Consider the following 24,605-nt stretch of genomic DNA (forward strand, 5'->3'; position numbering starts at 1 on the left):
GATATAGTTTAAGGTCATATCCAGGACCAAAGGTTGAGGATATGTGCTGCATGGTGAGAAACATGAGAATGATACTATACATTTGTAATGTGTGTCTTAAGGACAGGCTTAGTTCTGATGACCTGAGAGGAAGATGAAACCTGGACAGTGTAAGATGTGTGTAGAAAAGTACTTTGTTGGTATGGCCATGTTGAAAGAATAGCTAATTCTTATTGTTAGTAAGTAAAGAACAGTTAAGGTAGCAGGTTCAGTTTACAGGAGAATACCAAAGAAAAGATTGGAGGAAGTGATAAAAAAAAGTAGATTCAAGATAGACAAAGAAATCTACATTAGCCAGGTGAATTTTGTCCAACATGAGTAGTTGCCAGATATACTGATCAATCAGCGAAGATATGACCTTTGTTTTCAAGGCACTAATGTGCATCCCTAATCTGCAAGTGAGTCTGCATTTGGTTGAGCATAGTTTGCACCTCCTCACTAGTCGATCCAAGCAGGATGATATCATCTGGTGACTAAGGTCAATCACTGTCCTGTTTCTCCCAACCTCAACTCCCTCATGATCTTGAAGAGCTTCGTTGAAGATATAGTCGATCACATAGTTGAAAAGAGTGGTGGGAGAGGGCATAGCCTTGTCAAACGCCTGACCTTACTTCAAAGTCTTTGACTCTTCAGCGTAGGCTGGTACACAGACCCTCATAGACCAATAGTAGTTTTCAACAATCCTCAAAAGTTTGCTGGCATGCCATCTGCCTGCATGATTCACCAGAATGAACCTCAATCAACAGTTGAACGCGTCTATGAAGTCAACGAAGCAGAGAACTTTGAGTTGCTCAAATGCCCAATGATTTTCAAGGTTGTGCCGAAGGTTGAAGATATAATCGGTACAACCCCTGTCTGGTTGAAAGCCTCCTTGAGAAAGACATGTACAGGAGTCTTGGACACTTTTTAATCTACACAGCAGGAGCGCTGCACATTAATGATGCTTATTCCCTGATAATTTGAGCAGATTTTCACCCTTTTTTAAGAATGGGAGAATCAGTGCTTCGCTCCAATCAAAGGGGGAATATTTCAATGTGCCAAATTGCCTCAAAGACATATAGCACCCACAGGACAAGTACACGAGGCACGGCATTGTAGATTACCACCAATATCCCATTCTCATCAGGCGCTTTATTGTTACACAGGCAGTACAATACATCTCTTACTTCATTCAGTGTAGAGGGGTGTGGTGTTGCAGTCATATTCTTCAGCTTGTGCCACATACATGTTTGCTGCAGGAGCAAAGTGATTAAACAGTTCGTTAAAGTACTCTTTTCAGTGCTTAAATCATTCACCCAGGGTTGTAATGATAGTGCCGTCATGCGGATGAAGTGTTTCACTGACACCTGACCTTCCTCTGTTTGCCTGCTTCACTATCTAGTAGAGTTTATGGCATTCTATATAGGCTGTTGTATATTCTGTTTATTCTGCAAACTCTTGCCAGTATGCATTTCTATCAGCGTGGATATACTGAGTAATACAGCATCCAGTTCATGAGAGTTTGGTGCACCTGTCACTCATGCTTCACGCGCTTGCTCTGTAAGGTGAAGAGTCTCGTTATCTAGTTCCGATGACAGTGGTTCGTAACACCAATGTGTTTGTGTGCCAACTCAATGAAAGCAAATTTTAGAAATTGCCATTCTATCTCCAGTTGATATTCTCCATTAGTTTGCAGAAGAGAGAACTGGTTGTGAAATTTTATGCTGAATTGGGCGCCAGCGTCAACTTCAAATTAGCGATGTTGATATGCTTTGATTGTTTGGTTGCTCACCTCGCACGAATTTGAAGACTTGTTCGAACAAGTGAGTGGTTTGAGCTGAATTCACTACTGGTAACTACATCTCAAAAAGTGCAGGAGTCAAGAACAAAGCTTGCACATGCACCAAGATATAATCTGATAGGCCGTTGGGCTGTCATTTGTGCCAAGAGTAAAGCGGCTGATGATTCTAACGACTTTTGTACTAAGAACGGTAGTGGCTTTCATATTTGTCACTGGCCCTGCTGACATGAAGAGTCGGGTGTTGGTTATACAAGCAACAGATGCCCTAGCATCGTGTGTAAAGTTTGTTTTATTCATGGAGGAAGTTTCAATGGAATATATTTGAAGGAAACGTTTAGAACATCCTGTTTGTCGCGAAATATCAAAGATGAAAAGATAAGATAATCTGGAAACTGTTAGATTCCAGATTGACGCTGCAAGTATTTTGCGTGAAATCAACCATGAGTGGTTGGGTTTGTGAAAAGTTCACTGTATTCGTAGGCCGTTAAAGGGAACCTAGTGGCAGGTTGGTTTTTAAGGCACAGAACTTTTTAAAATTTTGCTTTCTGCTCGCTTTTTTTACAAAAGTGATCCACTTGAATTTAATTGGTGATCTCAGAAGTAAAAATACTAACAGCCAATTTAATATAATTAGAACAAACTTTTGTTTTTACTTTTCGTATGTTTGTTGTTGTTTTGTAAAAATCGACACATTTAAATTTAATTTGCGATCCATTTTAACATCTTGGATCGCAAATTAAATTTAAATGCATCAATTTTAAAAAATTAACAACGAAAAAAAAACAAATTTATTTTTATTGTATTAAATCGACTGTTGGTATTTTAACATCTTGGAATCCATCTGTATAATACTTGTTGTTGACTCGTTGATCTTGAAGTGTTGTTTTTCTTTTTTACTTTTTCTTTTTTTTTTTTAGCTCCTTACATCAAGTGGCTTAATGCCTTATCTGGAGCGATTTCCATAAAAAATAATGATTTTTTTTAAGTGATAATATTCACCTTGTAATAAAAAAAAAAAATTGGATTTATGAGGGGCGTGCAATAAGTAATGCCCCTGACCCACTTCCCATAGCAGTAGAGCAACGAAACTTGGCACAGTTATTAGTCTTTCTCTACATAGGAACCACCTAGAGTTATGCATTTCTCCCATCATTTGATGAAGCTCTGGAGACCGTTTTTGTATAACATTTTGTTAGTCCTCCAACCATGATGTGACTTCAGAAATCAAGGCTGCATCATCTGGGAAATGCTTTCCTTTCAAAAACAACTTCATGGCTGGGAAGAGGTGAAAGTCAGAGGGTGCAAGGTCAGGAGAGTAGGGAGGATTTCATAACCACATGTCCATGCTTCTGATCTGGCGACATGTGAGTTGTGGACCAGAGCTGATTTGCTGATCTTGCCCCACCTCTTGATTTTGATAGCTTCCCTTAATTTCCTCAAAAGTGAAGCATAATAGGCTCCTGTAATTGTGGTACCCTTTGCTAGGAAATCTGTCATCACTACTCCGCCCTGGTCCCAGAAGATTGTGAGCATGACCTTGCCAGCGGAGGGCTGCACTCTTGCCTTCTTTGGAGGTGGTGAGTCCAAGTGCTTCCACTGCATTGACTGGGCTTTGATCTCTGGATCATAGTGATGGACCCAGGTTTCATCCTGTGTAATCAGTCTTTTGAAAAACTTTGACTCATCTTCTTGGCACATCTCTAAATTCATCCTCGAGCACTCGATGCGTTATCGCTTCTGGAATGGTGTGAGCAACCTCTGGGAATCCATCTGGTAGACACCTTATGCATATGCAAATGGTCATGAATGATAGTTTCCACAGACCCTGTACTAATCTTGATATGTTGGGCTATTTGGCGAATAGTAATGCGCCAATCTTCCAAAATGGCAGCCTCAACTTGACGGATAAATGCTTCATCAATGGCAGAAGGGAGGCGACCAGGTCTGGGAGCTGTTTCCACAGACTTCTGGTCATGTTTGAATTCACGATGCCAGCATTTTACAAGGTCATATGATGGGGCATTATCACCATAAGTTTCTTTCATTTCATCAAAAATCTCCTGTGGTGTGCGTCCTTTCAAATACAAAAACCGGATCACTGCTCGACATTCAACAGGCTCCATTTCACACCTGACTCAGTTCAAACACCTGTAAAACAGAAACCACAATTAGTTCAGAACTGTAATTTTCCACATAACCCGTAGAGATATAAATCATTGCACATGTAAAATTTCAGCTAGATCAAGCAGCTGGGTCAGGGACATTACTTATTGCACGCCCCTCGTAAGAGCAACAAATTAAAATTTGTCCTCACTTACTCCTCACTAAAATGGGCACTAAGACATGAATTCTAAGTGTTTTCTCTAAGTTGAATGAAATCCAAACTACAATGCATAGATTAATTTAACATATTTTTGTTTAGCTATGTGATTAAAAAAAATCTTTTTGTCTTTTTTGGATTTAGGAAGCATTGGGTGAGGAGGTGCTGCGTATGTCAACTGATGAAATCATCGGTAGAACTCGTCTTCTCGACAATGAAGTCAGCGTAAGTTGGACTTTATAATCTTTTTTGATTTTTTTTCTCTATTTTTTTGATTTAGATTTTTTCTTTTTCTCTTTTTTTGATTTGGATTTTTTTTTTATTTGGATTTTTTTTTTTTATTTGGATTTTTTTATTTGGATTTTTTTTTTTTTATTTGGATTTTTTTTTTTCTTTTTTTGATTTGGATTTTTTTTTTTTTCTTTTTTTGATTTAGATTTTTTTTTTTCTCTTTTTGATTTGGATTTTTTTTTTCTCTTTTTGATTTGGATTTTTTTTCTCTCTTTTTTTGATTTGATTTTTTTTTCTCTCTTTTTTTGATTTGATTTTTTTTTCTCTCTTTTTTTGATTTGATTTTTTTTTCTCTTTTTTTTGATTTGGATTTTTTTTCTCTTTTTTTAATTTGGATTTTTTTTCTCTTTTTTTAATTTGGATTTTTTTTTCTCTTTTTTTTGATTTGGATTTTTTTTTCTCTTTTTTTTGATTTGGATTTTTTTTTCTCTTTTTTTGATTTGGATTTTTTTTTCTCTTTTTTTGATTTGGATTTTTTTTTCTCTTTTTTTGATTTGGATTTTTTTTTCTCTTTTTTTTACTTGGATTTTTTTTTCTCTTTTTTTTTACTTGGATTTTTTTTTCTCTTTTTTTTTACTTGGATTTTTTTTTCTCTTTTTTTTTACTTGGATTTTTTTTTCTCTTTTTTTTTTACTTGGATTTTTTTTTCTCTTTTTTTTTTTACTTGGATTTTTTTTTCTCTTTTTTTTTACTTGGATTTTTTTTTCTCTTTTTTTTGATTTGGATTTTTTTTTCTCTTTTTTTTTATTTTGATTTTTTTTTCTCTTTTTTTAGATTTTGATTTTTTTTTCTCTTTTTTTAGATTTGGATTTTTTTTTCTATTTTTTTGGATTTGGATTTTTTTTTCTCTTTTTTTTGATTTGGATTTTTTTTTTTCTCTTTTTTTGATTTGGATTTTTTTTTTTCTCTTTTTTTGATTTGGATTTTTTTTTCTCTTTTTTTTGATTTGATTTTTTTTCTCTTTTTGATTTGGATTTTTTTTTTCTCTTTTTTTTGATTTGGATTTTTTTTTCTCTTTTTTTTGATTTGGATTTTTTTTTCTCTTTTTTTTGATTTGGATTTTTTTTTCTCTTTTTTTGATTTGGATTTTTTTTTCTCTTTTTTTGATTTGGATTTTTTTTTCTCTTTTTTTGATTTGGATTTTTTTTTCTCTTTTTTTTACTTGGATTTTTTTTTCTCTTTTTTTTTACTTGGATTTTTTTTTCTCTTTTTTTTTACTTGGATTTTTTTTTCTCTTTTTTTTTACTTGGATTTTTTTTTCTCTTTTTTTTTTACTTGGATTTTTTTTTCTCTTTTTTTTTTTACTTGGATTTTTTTTTCTCTTTTTTTTTACTTGGATTTTTTTTTCTCTTTTTTTTTACTTGGATTTTTTTTTCTCTTTTTTTTTACTTGGATTTTTTTTTCTCTTTTTTTTTTTACTTGGATTTTTTTTTCTCTTTTTTTTTTTACTTGGATTTTTTTTTCTCTTTTTTTACTTGGATTTTTTTTCTCTTTTTTTTTACTTGGATTTCTTTTTGCTCTCCTGATTTATTGGAGAGGAACCTGTTCTTTCAATGGCATCCATGTGTCCGTTATTCCGGGTGATTGCCAAATAACTGTCCATTAGTTTATCCTGAAATTTTGCCACAATTTTGTCATTAAATAGATGTGTACAGTAAAAAAAGTCTTTTTTGCAAAAATTCTTGCTGCATCCCCAGGGGCTCAAAAGAGGTCAAAAATGCCCCAAAATTGTCGAAAAATTACACTTTTGCCCCATAACTTTTGATCCATCCATTAGATTTTTCTGAAACTTGGCCAAAATATGGAACCTATTGTTCTTAATATAAATTCAGTGTGGATGACCCTGGCAAAATTCTGGTTCATGTCTCCAGGGGACTTTTAGTGCTAAAAACGCCCAGTTATTGTGGCTCTTTTTTCATATTTCTCAGCGAAAACTTGATATATCTGAATATATTGTGGTTTTCCACGGTGGTCAACTCAAATATACATGTTAAGGCCTGAAACTGCACCGTTGTCTATTTACACTGGGATTCTGTGTCCTCAGAGGCTCAAAATAGGTCATAAATGTCTCAAAATGGCCAAAGATGACACTTTTTATGCCATAGCGTTTGATCCATCCATTAGATTTTCTTGAAACTTGGCGAATGTGGAGCCCATTGTTCTTAATATAAATTCAGTATGGGTGACCCTGGCAAAATTCTGGTTCGCATCCCTCTGGGACTTTTAGGGCTAAAAAAACATGCCTTTTGGAGCTCTTTTTTTCATATTACTCCAAAACTTGATATGTATGTCTATATAGTGGTTTTTCATGGTGCTGAATTCAAATATACATGTCTTAAGGCATCAAACTGCACCATTTGTCCATTTTCATTGGGATTTGGCATTCCCAGCAGCTAAAAAGGGGTCACAAATGTCCTAAAATTGCAAAAAATTACACTTTATACCCCATAACTTTTGCCCTATCCATTAGATTTTTCTGAAACTTGGTGAAAATGTGAAGGCAAATTTGGCTCTTCACATTTCTCACATTCATCATTTCTTTATTATTTTTTGTGGCGTCATTTCACATGCAGCACCAGAAGGGGACCACATGCGCGGCTTGTTTCTCTTATTTTTATTTATTTTTTTTTTTTGTTTGAATTTTTTCGATTTCGATTTTTTTTTTTTCTTTTTCTTTATTTTTAGATATGTGTACAGTTTAAGATTGGAACTTTTTCTCTATAATTTAAAGACAATAAATATTTATGCTAATGAAATGTATGATTTTTATGGAAAATTTCATTAAAAAAACACACTTTTCTTTGCAGATCATGAGAACAGATGACCAGCGAATAAAACATGAATTGCAGGCACAAAAAGAAAAGATAAAAGAAAACACTGAGAAAATCAAAGTTAACAAAACTTTACCTTATCTTGTATCTAATGTTATAGAGGTAAGACATGAGTAGTAGTAGTAGTATTTGTAGTTACTACTACTCTTTTACAGCTTGTTTTGTTTTATATTTTCTAGCTCTGTCTACCTGGTTTTGACCAGGAGATTTTTTTATTTTATTTCTGTTTTTTTTTTCTTCTTTCCTCTTTTTGAACAAACTTCCTTTTCTTTCAATTAATTTCTTGTAAGAAAATATCTCTAAACCAATTTTATTTTAATGATATATATTTCTTAATAAAAATATTGGTACTTGTACAGGTTAATCAAGACCTTAAAAAATGAAAATATCGAAAAAAAGGTTATTTTGTACGTATTCGTTATGGAACAAAGTTCTCTGAAAAAAGATTTCACTTAATTTCATCAAGTAGTTTTTATTTTACAGTGAAAAAACAATTATGATACCGAGCAAAAGGTTTTTTTTTTTTTTTTTTTTTAGGAAGAAAAGCTAGCAATAAAGATGGGGAGTGAGTGTTGGTGCTTTAACTGGAGTTATCTCCCCGTGGCATGTTCAACAAATTTCATAATGGCTGATTTCAACGCGCTCTCATAAAAACATATTTTTCTGTTGTAAAATGAAAACTACTTGATCAAATTAAATGAAATTTTATTTCCAGAGATCTTCAATCCAAAACGGATATGTACAATATAACCTTACTTCAATATTTTCATTTTTGAATGTCTTGATTAAACTGTACAAGTATCAAAATAGCTTTCTGAAAATATTAATTTTCTTACAATGAATTAAAAGATAATCAGATTTAAAATCGAAGGATGAGAATTTTAAAAATTTCAAGTATAAGAGAACATTTACATTAGGATATGATAATTATTTAAAACAATCAAATAATAATCTACTATAATTATATTATAAAACACCTACAAACAATATAAACACTTCTTCAGAGTTCTTATGTTAAAGCAAAAATAAAGAAAAATATCTACATATCTGTCATTTTTATAAAGAAAATAATTTTTAAACAATTAATGGGAACTCTTAGCCATTACAACATAAATCTAGTAAATATGAATTGTTCAGTTATCTTCATTTATTTCTTGAGGCTTTTTTGCAAAATGGTAAGGTAGTTACTCCCTGGATACTCATAAAATTTGATTTTCTTATTTAAAAATAAAACTACTTGATCAATTCATGTGAGTTTTGGAATATATTTTCACTAGATTTTTTAGCCTATAAAAAACTGGGAAACAGATACCATATTACTTAGTGTGCTGCACCTTTTAACAAAGGTCCATACAAAATTCCAGCTAAATCAATCCAGCAGTTTCTGAGAAAAAGTGAAAGAACGGACTAAGAGAAATCTATAATACAAGCAGGTTGCCTGATCATAAGATACGCTTAAATATGATGTTTTAATTCATGCAGATTGCATATTTATTATTATAGAGACAATTTTCTATCAATTATTATATTGAACCTAATTTATAGTAGTGATATCAAAACAATTATATATGACTTGGGTGTCATCAGCTATAATCAAAATATACAACTCTGCACTCTCATTTCTTAGCATCTGAGCCACGTCCATACGCATGTATTGAGATAAATATATATATATATATATATAATCGCCCTGTCATACCTTTTTTTAAAAAATGGAATTGCCCAATTGTTGAGGACAAAATGCAAGCAAACAAGGTCCAGAGTTTTATAATTATATAGATATTGAAATTTACATCTGTGTGTGTGTGTGTATGTATATATATATATATATATATATATATAATCTAAAGAAAAAGAAAATTAAAACTGTAAGTTGAACTTTACAATCAAAATTTATTATTCGACTGAATATTCTAAAAAACAATTTACAAAGTCCTTTTTCTGCTGAGTTTCAAAGAATGCTATTCTTCTCATCAGAGAACAGAAAGAAATCAGCAAATTATATTTGTAGCAATGTTAGAATTTGCTAGTTATGGCGTTAAGTGAAACCACAATTTATTGTAGTCATGAATTGCCAAGAAAAATAAGTGAAAAAATGTTGGATATGTAAGAAAAAAAAATAAATAAATAAACTGCGCATAATATTTCAGCTTTCATGAAAATTCTCTCAAGATAATCCGAAAAGAGAAAATAGTTCTTTAGAGACAATGGAGTCCAAAATTAAGTCCAGTGTAATGATGCATAAAGTTCAGTTGGAAAGTTTTTAAAACAGCTGAAATAATGGAAATTGTTTTTTTTTTTTCGGACAGTGCAGTAGCTCAAAGAGAAGTTGATCTTCAGTCAAATGGGATTGAAAAATAAGAGAAAAACAGCATGTTAACTTTCATCGCCGGCTTAATTAGAAATAAATAAATATATATATATATATATATATATATATATATATATATATATATATATATATATATATATATATATAGTCTGTTTATGATACAAACAGTAATGTTTGTGTAATAAACAGACTATATACCATCTCTATCCTCTATTGAGCACTCTTTAATAATCATGTGGGTTTCATTGGATTTACATCTAGGAAACCAGTCTATACAACCATTATACCCATATATGTATGTATGACAATACAAGTTGCAGAATACTAATTTGTTAGATATTTCTGTCAAATTAAGTATAAACCATTTTAATGTTGATATATTTAAGATGGGTGGAAAAAAAACGTTCACATTTCATCATTTAGATAAAATTTAAAATATAAGGAATGGCAAGTTGTATTGTCAACTTGAAATACCTGAATGAAAATTGTCAAAAAAATAGTCGCCATCTTTATAAAAAAAATTCTAGCTAAGGAATAACTTCTTTTCATAAGTTTAAAAGATAATGTTTATTACTTTGAATTATAGTTTTTCATGAGCTAGTCTCTTATTGGACTTGTTTAAAGAACGGCTATATTTTTCAAACTCCTTTTAATTTTTAAATTGACATAAGAGTTTTGATGTTTTTTTTATTGTTTCTTTTTACTAAAACATGGTTTAAGTAAAAAATATATTCATTATAAGTAATATTGATACTAATTTCACTCTAAATAATTTACGTGAGTGAAATAGGAATTAACCTCAGGTGAAAGTAAAATATCCCTTTTCCTAAAGAGTATGGTTTAATTATATAATGAGTTTTTTTTTATGTTATCAGAGTTTATTCATAAGTGTCGGAAAAATATAAATTAAAAACAAGCTTAAGAATATAAAAAAAAATCCGATTTTATTGGTTCATAGTTTAAGGAAAGACTTATTTCAAACTATGTATTTTTATATGTATATTTTTCCTCTTTTTTCTAATAAATAACATGTCTTTCAAAAACAATGAAAAAGAAAATATATTGTTATTAAAGAAGGGAAGAGAAGGAGAGCAAGTAAGAATGATGCCAAGTTTTATTTTTTGTTTTTAAAAAGACCCCCCCCACACACACACTTTAAGAGATAGCAGTCACCTCCTCCTCGCTGTGAATTCTGATTCCTGATCTTGCTAGCTAAGACCTATCAGTTTCATTTAAGTTATTTCTCTTGGAAATTTAAAATGTTTTTCTATAATTCCTTTTAATTAAATTACTTCAATTAATTACTGTTAATAGCAGCAAAACTATTGCAGATATAGAAGGAAAATAACAATATAATTACAAATCAATAACAAACATTAATTATAGACAATTAAAGAAGTTATACAAATTAGACAGATATTTGAATGTGTGTGTAGGCCTTTTTTCTGTACTATATACATTCATTTCAAAATAATCTATTCGTCATCATTAGCGTTTTGCTCAATTTCGAGATTCATCGTTGAGCATTGTCTGGGGTATTAATTAGAGCATGCCTCCCTCAGGGGACAGTTTGTGAGCATGTGTCTGATATACTGTGTGTCCGTGCCGCAGGGACATGGAATGTCCTGTACATAGCTTTGCTTATGTAGGTTGTCCTATGTTTTGGAAATTTTGCTTGAACCTGGTTGAGTGTTAGTCACTCTTTTCAAGGCAGTTTGAAGTCTGCCAGGAGATCTTCTTTTGGTGGTGGAAGAGCTTTGTTGGTGTCATCTTTGATACACTTATTCCACCAACACAAGCAGAAAGATGTTGGTGTTTGTTTGACGTCTGTGATGGTGGCTGGTTAATTTTAATGCATCTGAAACAAGCTTCTATCTTTCCATTCTCAATGCTCTGATCCCTGTCTGACATCAATTGAAATGAATGGCTCTCGTCTTGGGGAGGCTTTATCTTTCGACAAGCGTCTGAATCTAACTTTTACTCTGGATCTGAGATGAAACACATACATTAAATTCGTTGCCAAAGTTGCTGGAAAAATGGTGAGGTTGTTCTATCGATTCAGTAGATATCTCACTGCTGATGCAATTCTATCTGTATAAGAGCTAAGTACATCCTAAACTGAAGTACTGTTGCCACAAGAACTGCTAGAAACATCTTATCCTGCCTTGTATAAGAGCCAAATACATCCAAGGATGGCATACTGTTGCCACATTTGGGCAGGAGCTGCTAGAAGCAGCTTATCCTGCCTTGACAGAGTTCAAAATGAACTTTATAGCCTAGTGGGGGATGCCCTTTTCTCTTCCCTGCAACCTCTTTCCCACAGAAGAGATGTTGCAGGCCTGTCTCTGCTTTATCGTTATTTTCATGGCAAGTGCTTGTCTGAGCTCCAATCTATCATTCCTTCTGGTCTGACTTTCATGAAAAACACTCATCTAGCTGAAACCACTATCAATAATTTCCCCCACTCTTTATCTGTGCCTAAACCTAAATGTAGATCCCATAAACAAAGCTTCTTTCTTAGAACTGCACGCTTGTGGAATTCTGTTCTGTTTTCCTGCTTTCCAACTGACTACAATATGGTTGTCTTCAAGTCCAATGTAAATAAGTTCTTGATGAGCCGTCTCCTTAAGTAATATAATTTACTAAATTTCCACTACTAATGATTACTACATTTTCCCATTGACTAATGTACACTCATTAACCCTTATCCTCAAGTGGCCTCCGGGCTTTGATAAATGGTGACTCCTTTGTAAAAAAAAAAAAAGAAAAAAAAAGTCATTCCTGAAGAAAAGGACATTTGAACACAAATGCTAAATATTTGTTTAGGAAATGAAACAATATTATGAAAACATACATTTTTGTTATATTAAAAGCAAAACAATTGTTAAAAAAAAAACAAACAAACAAAAAAAAACAGTAAATACTGAATAAAATGTACTTTTCCAAACTGATATGCAAATTAGTTAACTTTGTGACTAATATCACAATATACATAAGCAGTATATAAAATAGGTGGAGTGTCTATTGTGTAAGTTAATTTGAAATATTTTGGCTTTATTGTTAATGTGGAAAATTGACCCAACTTTTGAATTCGTTCATTTAGATGCTTATATTGTGATTATTATATAAGATGTATACATGTAAGTCAGTTTCTTTATCATCAATAGCTTTCTTTCTACAATATCAATGTTTCATTCTGATTCATCAGTTAGTTCATTTTGGTTCATCTGCTAGTAGTTTAATAAAAGAAAAGGAAAACAAATAACTATAAATATACTAACAAGAAGGTACAGCAATTTCTTTTTTTTTTTTTTTTTTTTTAGCTGAAAATTATCATCCGTCATTTTGTAATAAGTTTTTCTTATTTTAATGTAACTGCATATTGATTAAAAAAAATTTTTTTTTCAACACAATTTTTATAATGTTTAAGATCAATATTTAAGTAAAAAAATATCTTTGCAGCAAAAAAGTTTTAGCGTCATATGGTGTTTTGCATTTATGACTGACAGAATAGTGTATATGGCATTGCACAGAAAATGTTAGTAGACAGAGCAAAATACCCCCCTCTCCAGGCTTACAGACTCTTTTACACTTCTCTCCTCATTGGTATTCTTCCAGACCTAACTCCCTCTCTCTCACTTTGAATATTTCTTTGAATTTCTTATTCCTCTTATTTTATTTTTCACATATTATGTAAAAAATATATTAATTGTGCAGTTTGAATACATTGAAATTTGCAGGGAAGATCAGGAGAGATTGTCAAGTTTCTTGAGAGAAGACATGTTGATTTATTTTATCTTTTTTTTTTTTTTAAAAAAGGGGGTAATGGAGATGTAAACTTGTTAGAATGGTTGTGAGAAAAGAATGCAAGGTATAAGGTGGAAATGAAAAGATGGTGCTGGTATTTTTATTGCAGAGAAATCGATAAAGTGATTCATGTGAATCATATATGTGATTGAATCATATTATTGAAGTTGATGGTTGTTGAGAAAATTTTCACAGCAATATTTGTTTTTGTGCTACAAAATGTTTTTTGAGTGAAGATGCGAAAGATGAGTTTTATGATAAGCCTATTAGAGTAATAAGTAAGGTTGATGAGAAGGAATTATTTTTATGAGATTTGAATGATCATGTTTGAAAGGTGTTCATGGAGAAAAAAGTTATGCTGATAAGAATCTAGAGTGATAATCTTAGAATTTGGTTTTGCCATGAACATGTTGGTTGCAAAAACTTTAATGACTCGAGTAGATTATCTGTTGGTGAGAAAAAAGGACAAATCTTTTGAGTGATGTGAACATAATAATCTCGTAGTGCTGTATCTCACCTTTTATCCAAATGAAATGTACCTATCCAAATTCCTTTGGAAATATAATTACAAAATATATATGATGGTGACATCTATAGGGGATTTTGGTCGACATTTACCAATGCCTGTTATCACAGCTGTGGCGTGAGCATAGGTAAATATCTTCCAACGCCTAACAAAAAATAAAAGGTGTCAGAATCAGCATAATGGCAAAAACGAATTTTAACATTTATAATAAAATTTTATTTAACAATAAAAATAAATCATTTTTTTGTTGTTGCATTTTAATATGCGTGTGCCAATTCAACATGCGAGAAAAAGATTATATCGTTCAATGATTAACGAGATGTTGAATGTTCTTGTAAAGAGTGTCCTGGAAACAAATGTTAGTATTTTAGAATTATGTATAGTTGCGAGGACTTTATATTTTTCTCTTAAATAGTCTGATAGGACTGGAGTAAAAAAGAAATCCTTCTCCAACTGAGGAAATCATGAATTCTTTTGAGAAAAATGTTTTTAACAAAAGGAAATAAAATTTGTTACATTTGTTAATTTAGTAATGTAATAATTTTGTTCCATTAATGTCTGATGTGACACAAGGTCATTTTTGGGGGAATAAATCCAGTGAGATTTAAGCTTTAATATTAGCTGCAAAAAACATATTTTTCCTTTTGTGTTTGCACCATGTGCTTAGCCTGGAACGACAGGCAAAGAGAAAAAGAGTTAATTCTCGTTTGATATGGTACTTCCATGTTGAGAATTTAGGTGTGTGATGTGCGAAGTCCTGTTGATTTTTATGTTCCACAAGACGGAGTCAGCCCGCGAGTTGCTTACTGCATCCTGAACTCTGTTGGATTTTGCGCGCAGTATCTTTTATACAATTTGACCGGCTCCCAGAGAGGAGGCCATCAGAAAATAAACAGACAGGAACAAAGCCAAGAATTGTAATCTTCAGAAGTAAGTTGACTGTAAAAAAAAAAACTAGAAAAACTCCTTTCATCCCAAATCACTAAGTTTCCATTTACAATATTAAAAATAAAACTAAGAAATCAATCATTGAATTAAAAGGCAATAACCAATAGTGTATTAATTAGATGTCAATTTGCAGAGAATGATAGCCACATACATGCTCAGTATTGTTGATTTTGAATATTAATTTGGCATTTTAATTTCACGATGAGTGCAATAAATGGCTAAACTTTATAAATAGAAATCTTATAATAAAAATTTGTGGGCATTGTTATCTTGTTACCATCTACATCAGATGACATTACAAAAGGCAAAAGATTTCATAAAGCTGTCATTCATCCTTTGTGATGTCATCCATTTTCATGCAAGTTCATGATGAATAGGCTGTATCAATCAGAACTTCCACATATTAATTAGATTTAAAAAATTCAAAACTTTAATTAAAATTTCAAATATAATTCAACTCTGGAAGTAAACACTTAAGTGTCTATCCATACGTATATGTGTTTCAGAGAAAGCTTGAAAAAATGTACATCTTCAATATATTAGATTTTATCAATCACGATTCTAGATAACATCAAATGGATATATTTAAAATTGCTAAAGAATAGTCCAATGCCAAGAGAAAAACTAAACAATATTTTTTTCAAAATTTTCTCTTAACAAAATACAGACAGGATTTGTAGACGAAAACAGTTATTCCACTTTTCAAAGAGTCTGGTTTATACTCTTTCTTTATTATCAAATTTTCTTTAAACCAATTTTTCTCTTTAAGAACTTAATTTTTTAACAAAATGGGGATAGTCATAAAATAGTTATCGATTTAGAGTAAATTTGTAGAAATTTCAGTGCCAAACAATAATAATAATAACAAACCATACTCTTTCTGCTACCATTAAAATTACTTCCAGACATATATATGGATCACTAAATCAATAACTATTCTATGGATTTAGTGACCTTTTCTCCATTTCATTAATGCTTATAACTTTCTACTCCAAACCTATGTATGCAAATCTGCTTCTGCAGCCATTTAGGCCGATTCTTGATGCATTTGTCTGGAATATATGCATTTTTAATAAATAATTTTTACATTTTTCGCTACGTTGATAACTAATTGTAATCCGTACCAGGAAGGCTGAAGTATTTTCAATTTCAAACTCTGATCTACTACAACTGCCACCCATTTTAACTGGCAGTCTTCTTCCTAACACCATGATTGCATTTTCAATATAAACACAAAACCGGGTGGTGGGTAATCAAAACCATGAGAAAAAAAAAAACTAACGTAAGGCAAACGAACAATGTTAAATGTAAAAATCGAAAAAACAAAAACAAAAAAGAAAAACGAACGTTAAAACAAAAAAATAAATAAAGACGTGAAAAATGGCTTAAATAAGCCTGTTTCGATATTAAAATTTAAAAAATCGGTGGGCACCCGGGTGTTTTTGGGTGTGTGGGGGTGTTAATGAAAACCTAAGAATAAGCAAAGTAAAAAAAAAAAAACAGAAAAACGAACGTTGCGTGAAAAATGGCTTAAATAACACTGGTTCAATATTTAAATTTAAAAAATTGGGGGGGGAAAAAAAAGACGTCTCACACCACGATTCAAACCCAAAACGTTTAGATAATGACCCAACACTCTAACCAACTGAGCTAACACAACGTACATGAAATTTCGTCAGTTCTTCAACTATTTAAGCTAAATCAGGTCATGACGTCATCTGACGGATGCGTAGAACCGATCTTGTCATGAGAGGACAGTTTTTTGTTGACCCCCCCCCCACCATCCATATTGTAAATACCTTTTAACTTAAAGTGATTACGCTTTCAGGCCTACCATTATCCACTTACGGATCTGAAAATTTTAATTATTAAAAAGAGAAATAGTACATGCAATATAATTATAATAGGACAGTTGAAAGTTAATGTTATACAAAAATTACAAAACTATTTTATTTCGACATGTCCCTACACATTTTCAGCAGACCCCCCCCCCCCCAAGAAAAAAGACAAATTGCAAGGTACAAAACTGCAACACTATTCCTATTCTTATCTGAGGAAACACCTATACATATTTTGCTTGTCAATCTATAATTTTGCCTTTTTTGCTTGCGCTTTCTTTCTCGTATTTATAAGAGAAATGTCTTTCCAAACTGTATTTTTGTTCATGCTTTGAATAGTCTACTTTTCTATTTTCATGCTTGTCACGATGATTAATCTGTAATAATTGTTTCCCAGTTGTTAGATATGGATCCTCAGGACCAAGAAGAAGAAGATGGAGCTAATGTTGATTTAGATGCTCAGCGGAAAGGAAAATGTGCTGTAATCAAGACGTCAACAAGACAGGTGAAGAATATTTTCTTTTTATAATGATAATTCATTTTGAAAAATTTTTTTTTTTTTTTCGCGTGCAAATGTCACATTATAACTAGCTAATTTAGTTGATCTCATTTTCTTTTTAACCTTTGACCTTAACAGTCAAGTCAAAATGTTAAATTGTTATTTTTTGTAAAGTACAAAATTGATTGAATTTAGAAAAAGTAGTCCTTTTATTTTAATCTTTCGAAAAGGATTTTTGTTTTCATCCATTTTATATAATCTAAAGAAATTAACATTTTATTATCTGAAAAAAAATCCAATTTGATTTAAAATTTAACATCTTAATTTAAGAATTTTTAACAAAGCTTTTTGACTCCGAATTAGGGCGGATAGACACTATTTGTTGTTTTAATGAATGAAATTAATTTTCTTAGTGAAAATAGATACTCTTTATTACTTAGTATCAGATTTCATATTTTTATTATATAAATGTATATGTATATATTTTTAATCTTTCAAACTGAACACATCTTTATTATTGTTGTATGATGTTTTCTTTAAATGTTGACTTTGTTTTTGTGATCGCAGACATATTTCCTGCCTGTAATTGGTTTGGTTGATGCAGAGAAACTCCATCCTGGCGATCTTGTGGTAAGTTAACTTCATTACTTTCCATTCTATAGAAAATCTTTTACTGACTAACATTTTGCTGTTAATTTTTGATACATTATTTGCGTATCTATTAAAAATTAACAAAAATCTCATGTTGTTTGAGAGCAAGTTTGGACAACTTTTATCACTTTTTTAGCTATGGCTTTATTAAACATTTTATAAAGGGATTGTGATAAGCTCTGTAAATGGAAGTCACTGAGACTGATATATCACCGGTAACCCCCCTTGACATTTCTGTACCTACCCAACAAATTGGGTTCAAATCAGTACAGTGTTAATCGTGTTACTGACACATCCCAAAGAAGTTCTGCTTTATAATTTTTAAAGTTGCATGTACACATCATTATATAAAAACGTTTCATCTGATTATAAACATTATTTGGTGCAATTTTCCAAGTTTCAGTTTTTTAGGTTAGATACGAGGTCGAGCATGAGTTTAATGAAAGTGTTTCTGTGGAATGAACTGGATTTGAACTTGACTCCAGGTTTTCAGTCTGTCGTTATGTAGCAATTCTATACATTTTATTTTGCTAGTTATTTCCTCTAAAGTAAAAGGCATAATTTGTTAAACTCCATGGAATAAGGAAATAAAATCTTTTTTATTTCCTGTTTTTGAACAATAAATTTTGTAAAATTTAATTTGCATCATTTAATTTTCTTTGTATGGTAATGATCTCAGATATAGAGATTTTTCTTCAAGATAGGATTGAATCTTTTTATCAATATTTATATATTACTTTTTTTTTTTTTTAATTTTTAGAACATATATATATATATATATATATATATATTTATTATTTTTTTACTATAATAATTAAATACCTACAGACACTAGTGTTTCATCCTTTCGGGATTCTTCAGTGCAGGGTGTCACAATTACTACCAGTCGAACGATTCGAACCCCGCGACACGAGACATCTCTGGCTCGATTAGCGGAGGCCGTATCCATTCGGCTACCATTAATCATGTGAAATAGCGTTGAATTTTAAACATTTTTAATTTAAATGTTCATTACGTCAGACAGACAGTGATCAAATCGTTATACGACGATCTACGCATAAGAGCTAAATTGACCGACTTTTTAATTCAACAGAAAGTGCTCAACGATATATGTATTTTTGATAATTAAAATATTAAATTTCAGCAACATATTGGTTGCATTTCTGAGTATGGTTTGACTAATAAGACTGGAGAAATAATTTGTCTTTTGATTTGTAATATTAATGCAAGAATTTTAGAAAATATTAAAGTATTTTCGTGCATTAAATATTCCAAATAAAAGTATTTGCTCTTCAGTTCAAATCAAAGCCAAGAAAGCTGAGTAAAATTATTTTTCATTTGACTTGATATTCAAACCATGACTTCATTTCAAAATTAATATCTTGAAAAACAATTAACTTTATAGCACATTTTATATGAAAGACTTCCGACACATCTGAAATCAGTTCATTAAAAATCCAATGATTTCATTAACTGGGCTTAATTACCTAAACATATAGAGATTTTAGAATTTCTTGTTAATCATTTAATGACTTTATCATTAAAAACAAAATTCTTCAAATGAAATTGAAGTTCAACAGTTCTGTGAACTCAAGTTCTTTTGATAAAATAATTTTCATATGAATGAAAATGTGTTCAGCTAGTTTTGCTTACACTGAAAGTACAGGATGAGATGATAAATTTGTTGCCCTAAAGAAAACCCTGTTACAGCTTTATTTTAAAACTTTTATTGAAAAAAATCAGTTCAGGTAACTTGATTATGTAGTAGAGCTGACATCTATTCAATGTAGCTGCCTTCAGCCTCAATCACCACACGCTTCAGCACATCCAAGTACATTTTAGTGTTGATTTTCCAGCCGATTTCGAAGATGTGAGGTGGCATGATGTGACGCTCACTTGAAACCACACTAAAGACTAACCGTGGCTGAAAATTTTGAGCTTTTCCCTTAAACATTGAACCGTCTGGATTTGCATTTTGAGGGTTCTGGCAATGGTCTTGTTTTTATAACGGCGGCGCATCTCCGATCTGGCTTGTTGAGCATTGTGTCACTTTTAGACATGATAGAAGGCTCCTTCTTGGAATTTGTGCACAACTGGCCAACTAATAGATGGTCTGCAACAAAAAAAGAAAACTGGTTTTCATCAAATGGAAATGTAATCATGTTGTCTTTTCTAAGGCGATAATTTTATCGTTCCATCCTGTATTTTTTGTTTTTATAAATATAGAAATATGTAACTAGGATATTTTGATTAGCTTTATTCAGGAATTTCTTATTTCTGGCTTGATAAATAAGATACTGCTTTCCATGGAATGTCTTTCTAAAGGTTGACTTTAAAAAATTTTTTTTTTTAATGGATTGCAGCTATAGAAAAAATATTTTGAAATTTTAAAACCTAATTGCATATAAAAATTAAGCAAAATGTCAGTTAATGGAAAATACCTTTTTCTAGGTTAGTGTTGAACCCTTTGTAAACTGTATTGTCATGCAATACTCCATAACAAGCAAAGAAAACTCAATATTTTATTTTATTTTTTTTAGGTTCACTTAATGCTTTTAAATAACAATTTTAGTTTAAGTATGTGACTTATAAATCAAAAGAATATGTGTGTGTGGGGATAAAGTGTTATATGCTAAATAACCAAATTTCTTCACTTTATTTTCTTGCAAAAGGAAAATGTTTGATTTCATATAGTTTTTTCATTTTTTTAAATCCTAGGGAAATGGGTAGAATTAAAACCACACACTTGATACTTTCTTAATTGAACAATTAAAGCATTTGTAAATTTAACTTTTTAAAATAATACAAAGGGCAAAGTAGAGATTTGTGATTACTTCTATTGTCTTCACTGGAGAATTTAATACATATGATATAAATTTCATCAAATTAGGATATATTTGAAAATTTAATGAGACCCCCTCTTAAAGTTAAGGAGACTTTTAGAGATTTGGAACCATTTCCATTGTCTTCCTGAGCAAATTTTATACATACTATTTAAATTTCATAAAAATGTAATATATTTAAAGTTTTAAGGTGATTATACTCTCACAGCCTTCTCTAAGGTATGCACTAACAGATTTAGGAGCACTTACATTGGTGTTATGTTTTCCCTGGTAAATTTTACATAAACATGCACATAGATTTTATACAAACATTATAATACAGACATTGAGTTTCGTATTTTATATATATATATTAAACTTTCATCATGGACTGTTTCTTTTGTTTTTGTCAAATAATGTTACATAAATAAAATAAAGAGATATACTATTTCAAATGTTCTTTCATTTAATCATGTGACTATTTTAATGTCCTTTTTTTAATTCCAGGGTGTGAATAAGGATTCTTATTTGATCTTGGAATCTTTACCTCAAGAGTAAGTATTCAGTAATTTCTAAAATGCTGTTTAATTAAAAACAAGTGGAAAGTAAAATTTTCAAATTGAAATGGAGATAAATTGAACACTTTGTATAATTTGTGCATTAGAGAATTATGGGTAGGATGGCTTGCTAAATGTTATTCTGTATGAGGACTTCTGCGTTAAGCCTTGAACCCCCTTAACATATATATATATATATATTTCTATAATTTACAAGTTATGAATTAAAATAAAATGCTCACATTATTTAGGTTATTCAGATTACTATTCTCTTCTTGAGTGTTATTTTTACTATGTTTTGGCTAATGTAACCTCTGACCTCGAGGTGTATATTGTTGAACTCTGAAATTTTTATTGAACCTTCAACCTCCAAAAGAGTGTCACACCTGAATTTTATCAAGTACCTTATCTGGCACATAATGAATAAAGTAAGAGGTAAAATTTAGTTGTAAGTGACACTCTTTTAGAAGTTGAAAGTTCAATCCTCAGTGCAGGTGATATTCAAAATATAATTTCGAATAACATGACTTCTACCCCATCATGGGTGACGGCATGTTACCCCTGTAGATTAAATAAAAGGTTCCTTTCTGAATTTTGTGCAGATTTGAGTTTGATAGAAATATTCCCAAATTCAACAAAAGACACTTGAAGAAGACCCTAGGTTACATCAATCAAAAAGTTGTGTAAATAACACTCAAGATGGGGACAGTAATACAATTATCAATTCGGCTATAATCAGCTAACATACTTCCTGATTTCCAACATGGCTGCTACGAGAATCAGTGACCAGGCAAATCAGTTCCTTCGCTTTTTTTCTCTCCGACCTATATCTCCTCTGTGTATGTACTTTTTTATTACGTTTTTTCTGATTGTTCTTTTTTATTTAATAATTATTAAAAGTTTTCCGGTCTTATTTTTAATTAAGAATTATTGAAATTAGTTTTATTTTAATTTAGAATTATTGAAATCAGTTTTATTTTAATTTAGAATTATTGAAATTAGTTTTATTTTAATTTAGAATTATTGAAATTAGTTTTATTTTAATTAAGAATTATTGAAATTAGTTTTATTTTAATTAAGAATTATTGAAATTAGTTTTATTTCATTAAAGAATTATTGAAAACGCATAAAATTTTTAAAACCTATTTTGGGAATATTATGTATTGGATACATTTTTTTTTGGCACTTGTACAGTTTAATCAAGACATTAAAAAAATGACAATATCAAAAATAGGTCATATTGTACGTATCCGTTTTGGACTGAAGATCTCCGAAAAAAAATTTCACTTAATTTGATGAGTAGATTTTTACAGTAGAAAAATATATTTTTATGAAATTGAAGTTGGCCATCTTTGAATTTTTTTAACACGCTATGCGGAGATAACTCAATTTAAAGCGCCGACACTCCCTCCCCATCCTTTAATATTAGCTTTTCTTTCTAAAAATCGAACCTTTTGCTCGGTATCATAAATTGTTTTTTCGCTGAAAAAAAAAAACTACTTGAGATTTGGTGAAATTTTTTCTTGGAAAACTTTGTTCCATAATAAATACGTATAATATAACCTTTTTTTTTTTTTTTCGATATTTTCACTTTTTTAATGTCTTGATTAAACTGTACAAGTACCTTTTTTTGTGATGTTTGAAATTTTCTTATTTTGATTTCAATGATTTTATTTTTATACTTTCATAAACATTATATAAATCCAAATAAAATTTTATAAATAAAAAAATGTATTTTCATAATTTTGTAAACATTTCTTATAAAATTTCAAATAAAATAAAAACTTATTTCTTAATTTTATTAAAAGTGCAAATAAGAACTAATTGTGTCATTTTTATATGCATAATTTTGTAAAATTTTATTGTATACTAGCGGGGGTAACCGGCGTTGCCCGGGTGTTTAGAAGTGTGTGTGTTTGGGGAGGGGGGTAGATCAAAACAAACTGGAACATAAAGAATAAGCGAAGTAATAACCCTGTTAAAATATTATATAAAAAGAAACAATGTTAAAACTTTAAAACAATTGGAAAATAAAACAAAAACAGTGAACGTGATGGACCTCCCCCCTCCCCAAAATAACCCTCTTTCAGTATCAAAACTTTAAAAATCAAAAAAAAGAAATAAATATTACATCACCGTAATATTTGCAACCTTAAGATAATGACACCGGTCCTTTAACCACTAAGCTAAAAGCGCGTCGGCAAAATTGGGTCTGTTTTTATAAACTTTAAACTAATTCAAGAAAGACCGTTTTTTTTGTGCATGCGTATTTGGCTATCTTGTCATGAAGGAACGATTTTTTGCTACCCCCCTCCCTGTAGAAAAGTGTCCCGTTGAGGGTGAAGGAATTAATGTTTTTAGCCAATTTTTCGATATTTGTTGTCTGAAGGGTGGCGCTTAAAAATGATACCTATCTGGTGAAAATCCGTTGCCTGTGTCGAAAGGTTTTGCTAGACATACAAACACACACACACACATGTTGCCTTTTATATATATATACTAGCGGGGGTACCCGGCATTGCCCGGGTGTTTGGAGGTGTGTATGTAGGAGAGGGTGACCCTGTTTTAATATTATAAAAAAAAAACACGATTTAAAAAAAAATTGGAAAAACCAAAGCAAAGCAAAACAGCGAACAAACGTTATCCTTTTCTTTTATTTTATTTTAATAACCCACCCGTGTGCCCGATACTACTCGTCAATATGCAAGCCTCATAGACCTTTTTCTCTCAACTTCCCCTGAGCTATGTTCATGTTCCATTCATTCTCCTCTAGGATCCTCCGACCACTCCGTCATATCAGTTAAGATAAAAATGAAATATAATAAGTCCCCAGACGTACTCCTCCACCGTACTGTATACCGATACTCTATGGCTGACTGGGACAGCTTCCGTACATTCATATCTGATTTACCCCTGCATTCCATGTTAAAAAGGATGTGTCCTCTATAGTATCAGATCTGACTGAATGGTTAATTGTAGTATAGACCAATTCATGCCATCTAAAAAATTTCAACAAAAACCTAAAAGCCAGCCATGGTTCTCCCCAGTATGTGCTGCTGCTATCGCGCACAGAAATCACTTTTTCCATAACTACCAACGTAATAGATGCACTGAGACTAAAGCTGCTTTCAGGTCTGCCAGCAACCACTGTAAAAGAGTAATAAAAAATGCAAGAGAGCTATATGCCCAGTCTGTTAAATCCAAAGTAGCTGATCAGCGGATTGGTTCTCAGCAGTTTTGGCAAATAACAAATAGGATCCTGAACAGAAGTGTGCGTTCTATCCCAACCATTATCGATGGACCAGAGGTCATCTCGTCGGCATCAGACTAGGCTAAACTATTTGCCAAGAACTTTGCAGCTAAT

At 31.2% G+C, this 24,605-nt stretch overlaps 1 protein-coding gene across 1 annotated transcript in view; it reads left to right on the plus strand.

The window, feature by feature from the left end:
* Positions 1–24,605, plus strand: part of LOC145276748 (26S proteasome regulatory subunit 6A-B) — a 63,476-nt gene that overhangs the window by 7,825 nt on the left and 31,046 nt on the right. The window contains exons 2-6 of the mRNA XM_080127984.1: positions 4,284–4,364; positions 7,238–7,363; positions 17,110–17,217; positions 17,779–17,841; positions 21,192–21,238. Of these exons, the coding sequence (XP_079984110.1) occupies positions 4,284–4,364; positions 7,238–7,363; positions 17,110–17,217; positions 17,779–17,841; positions 21,192–21,238 (425 nt within the window). The remainder of the gene's footprint in view (positions 1–4,283; positions 4,365–7,237; positions 7,364–17,109; positions 17,218–17,778; positions 17,842–21,191; positions 21,239–24,605) is intronic.

Source organism: Euprymna scolopes, chromosome 5, assembly GCF_053919585.1.
Source record: "Euprymna scolopes isolate OS-2025 chromosome 5, ASM5391958v1, whole genome shotgun sequence".
Classification (NCBI taxonomy): domain Eukaryota; kingdom Metazoa; phylum Mollusca; class Cephalopoda; order Sepiida; family Sepiolidae; genus Euprymna; species Euprymna scolopes.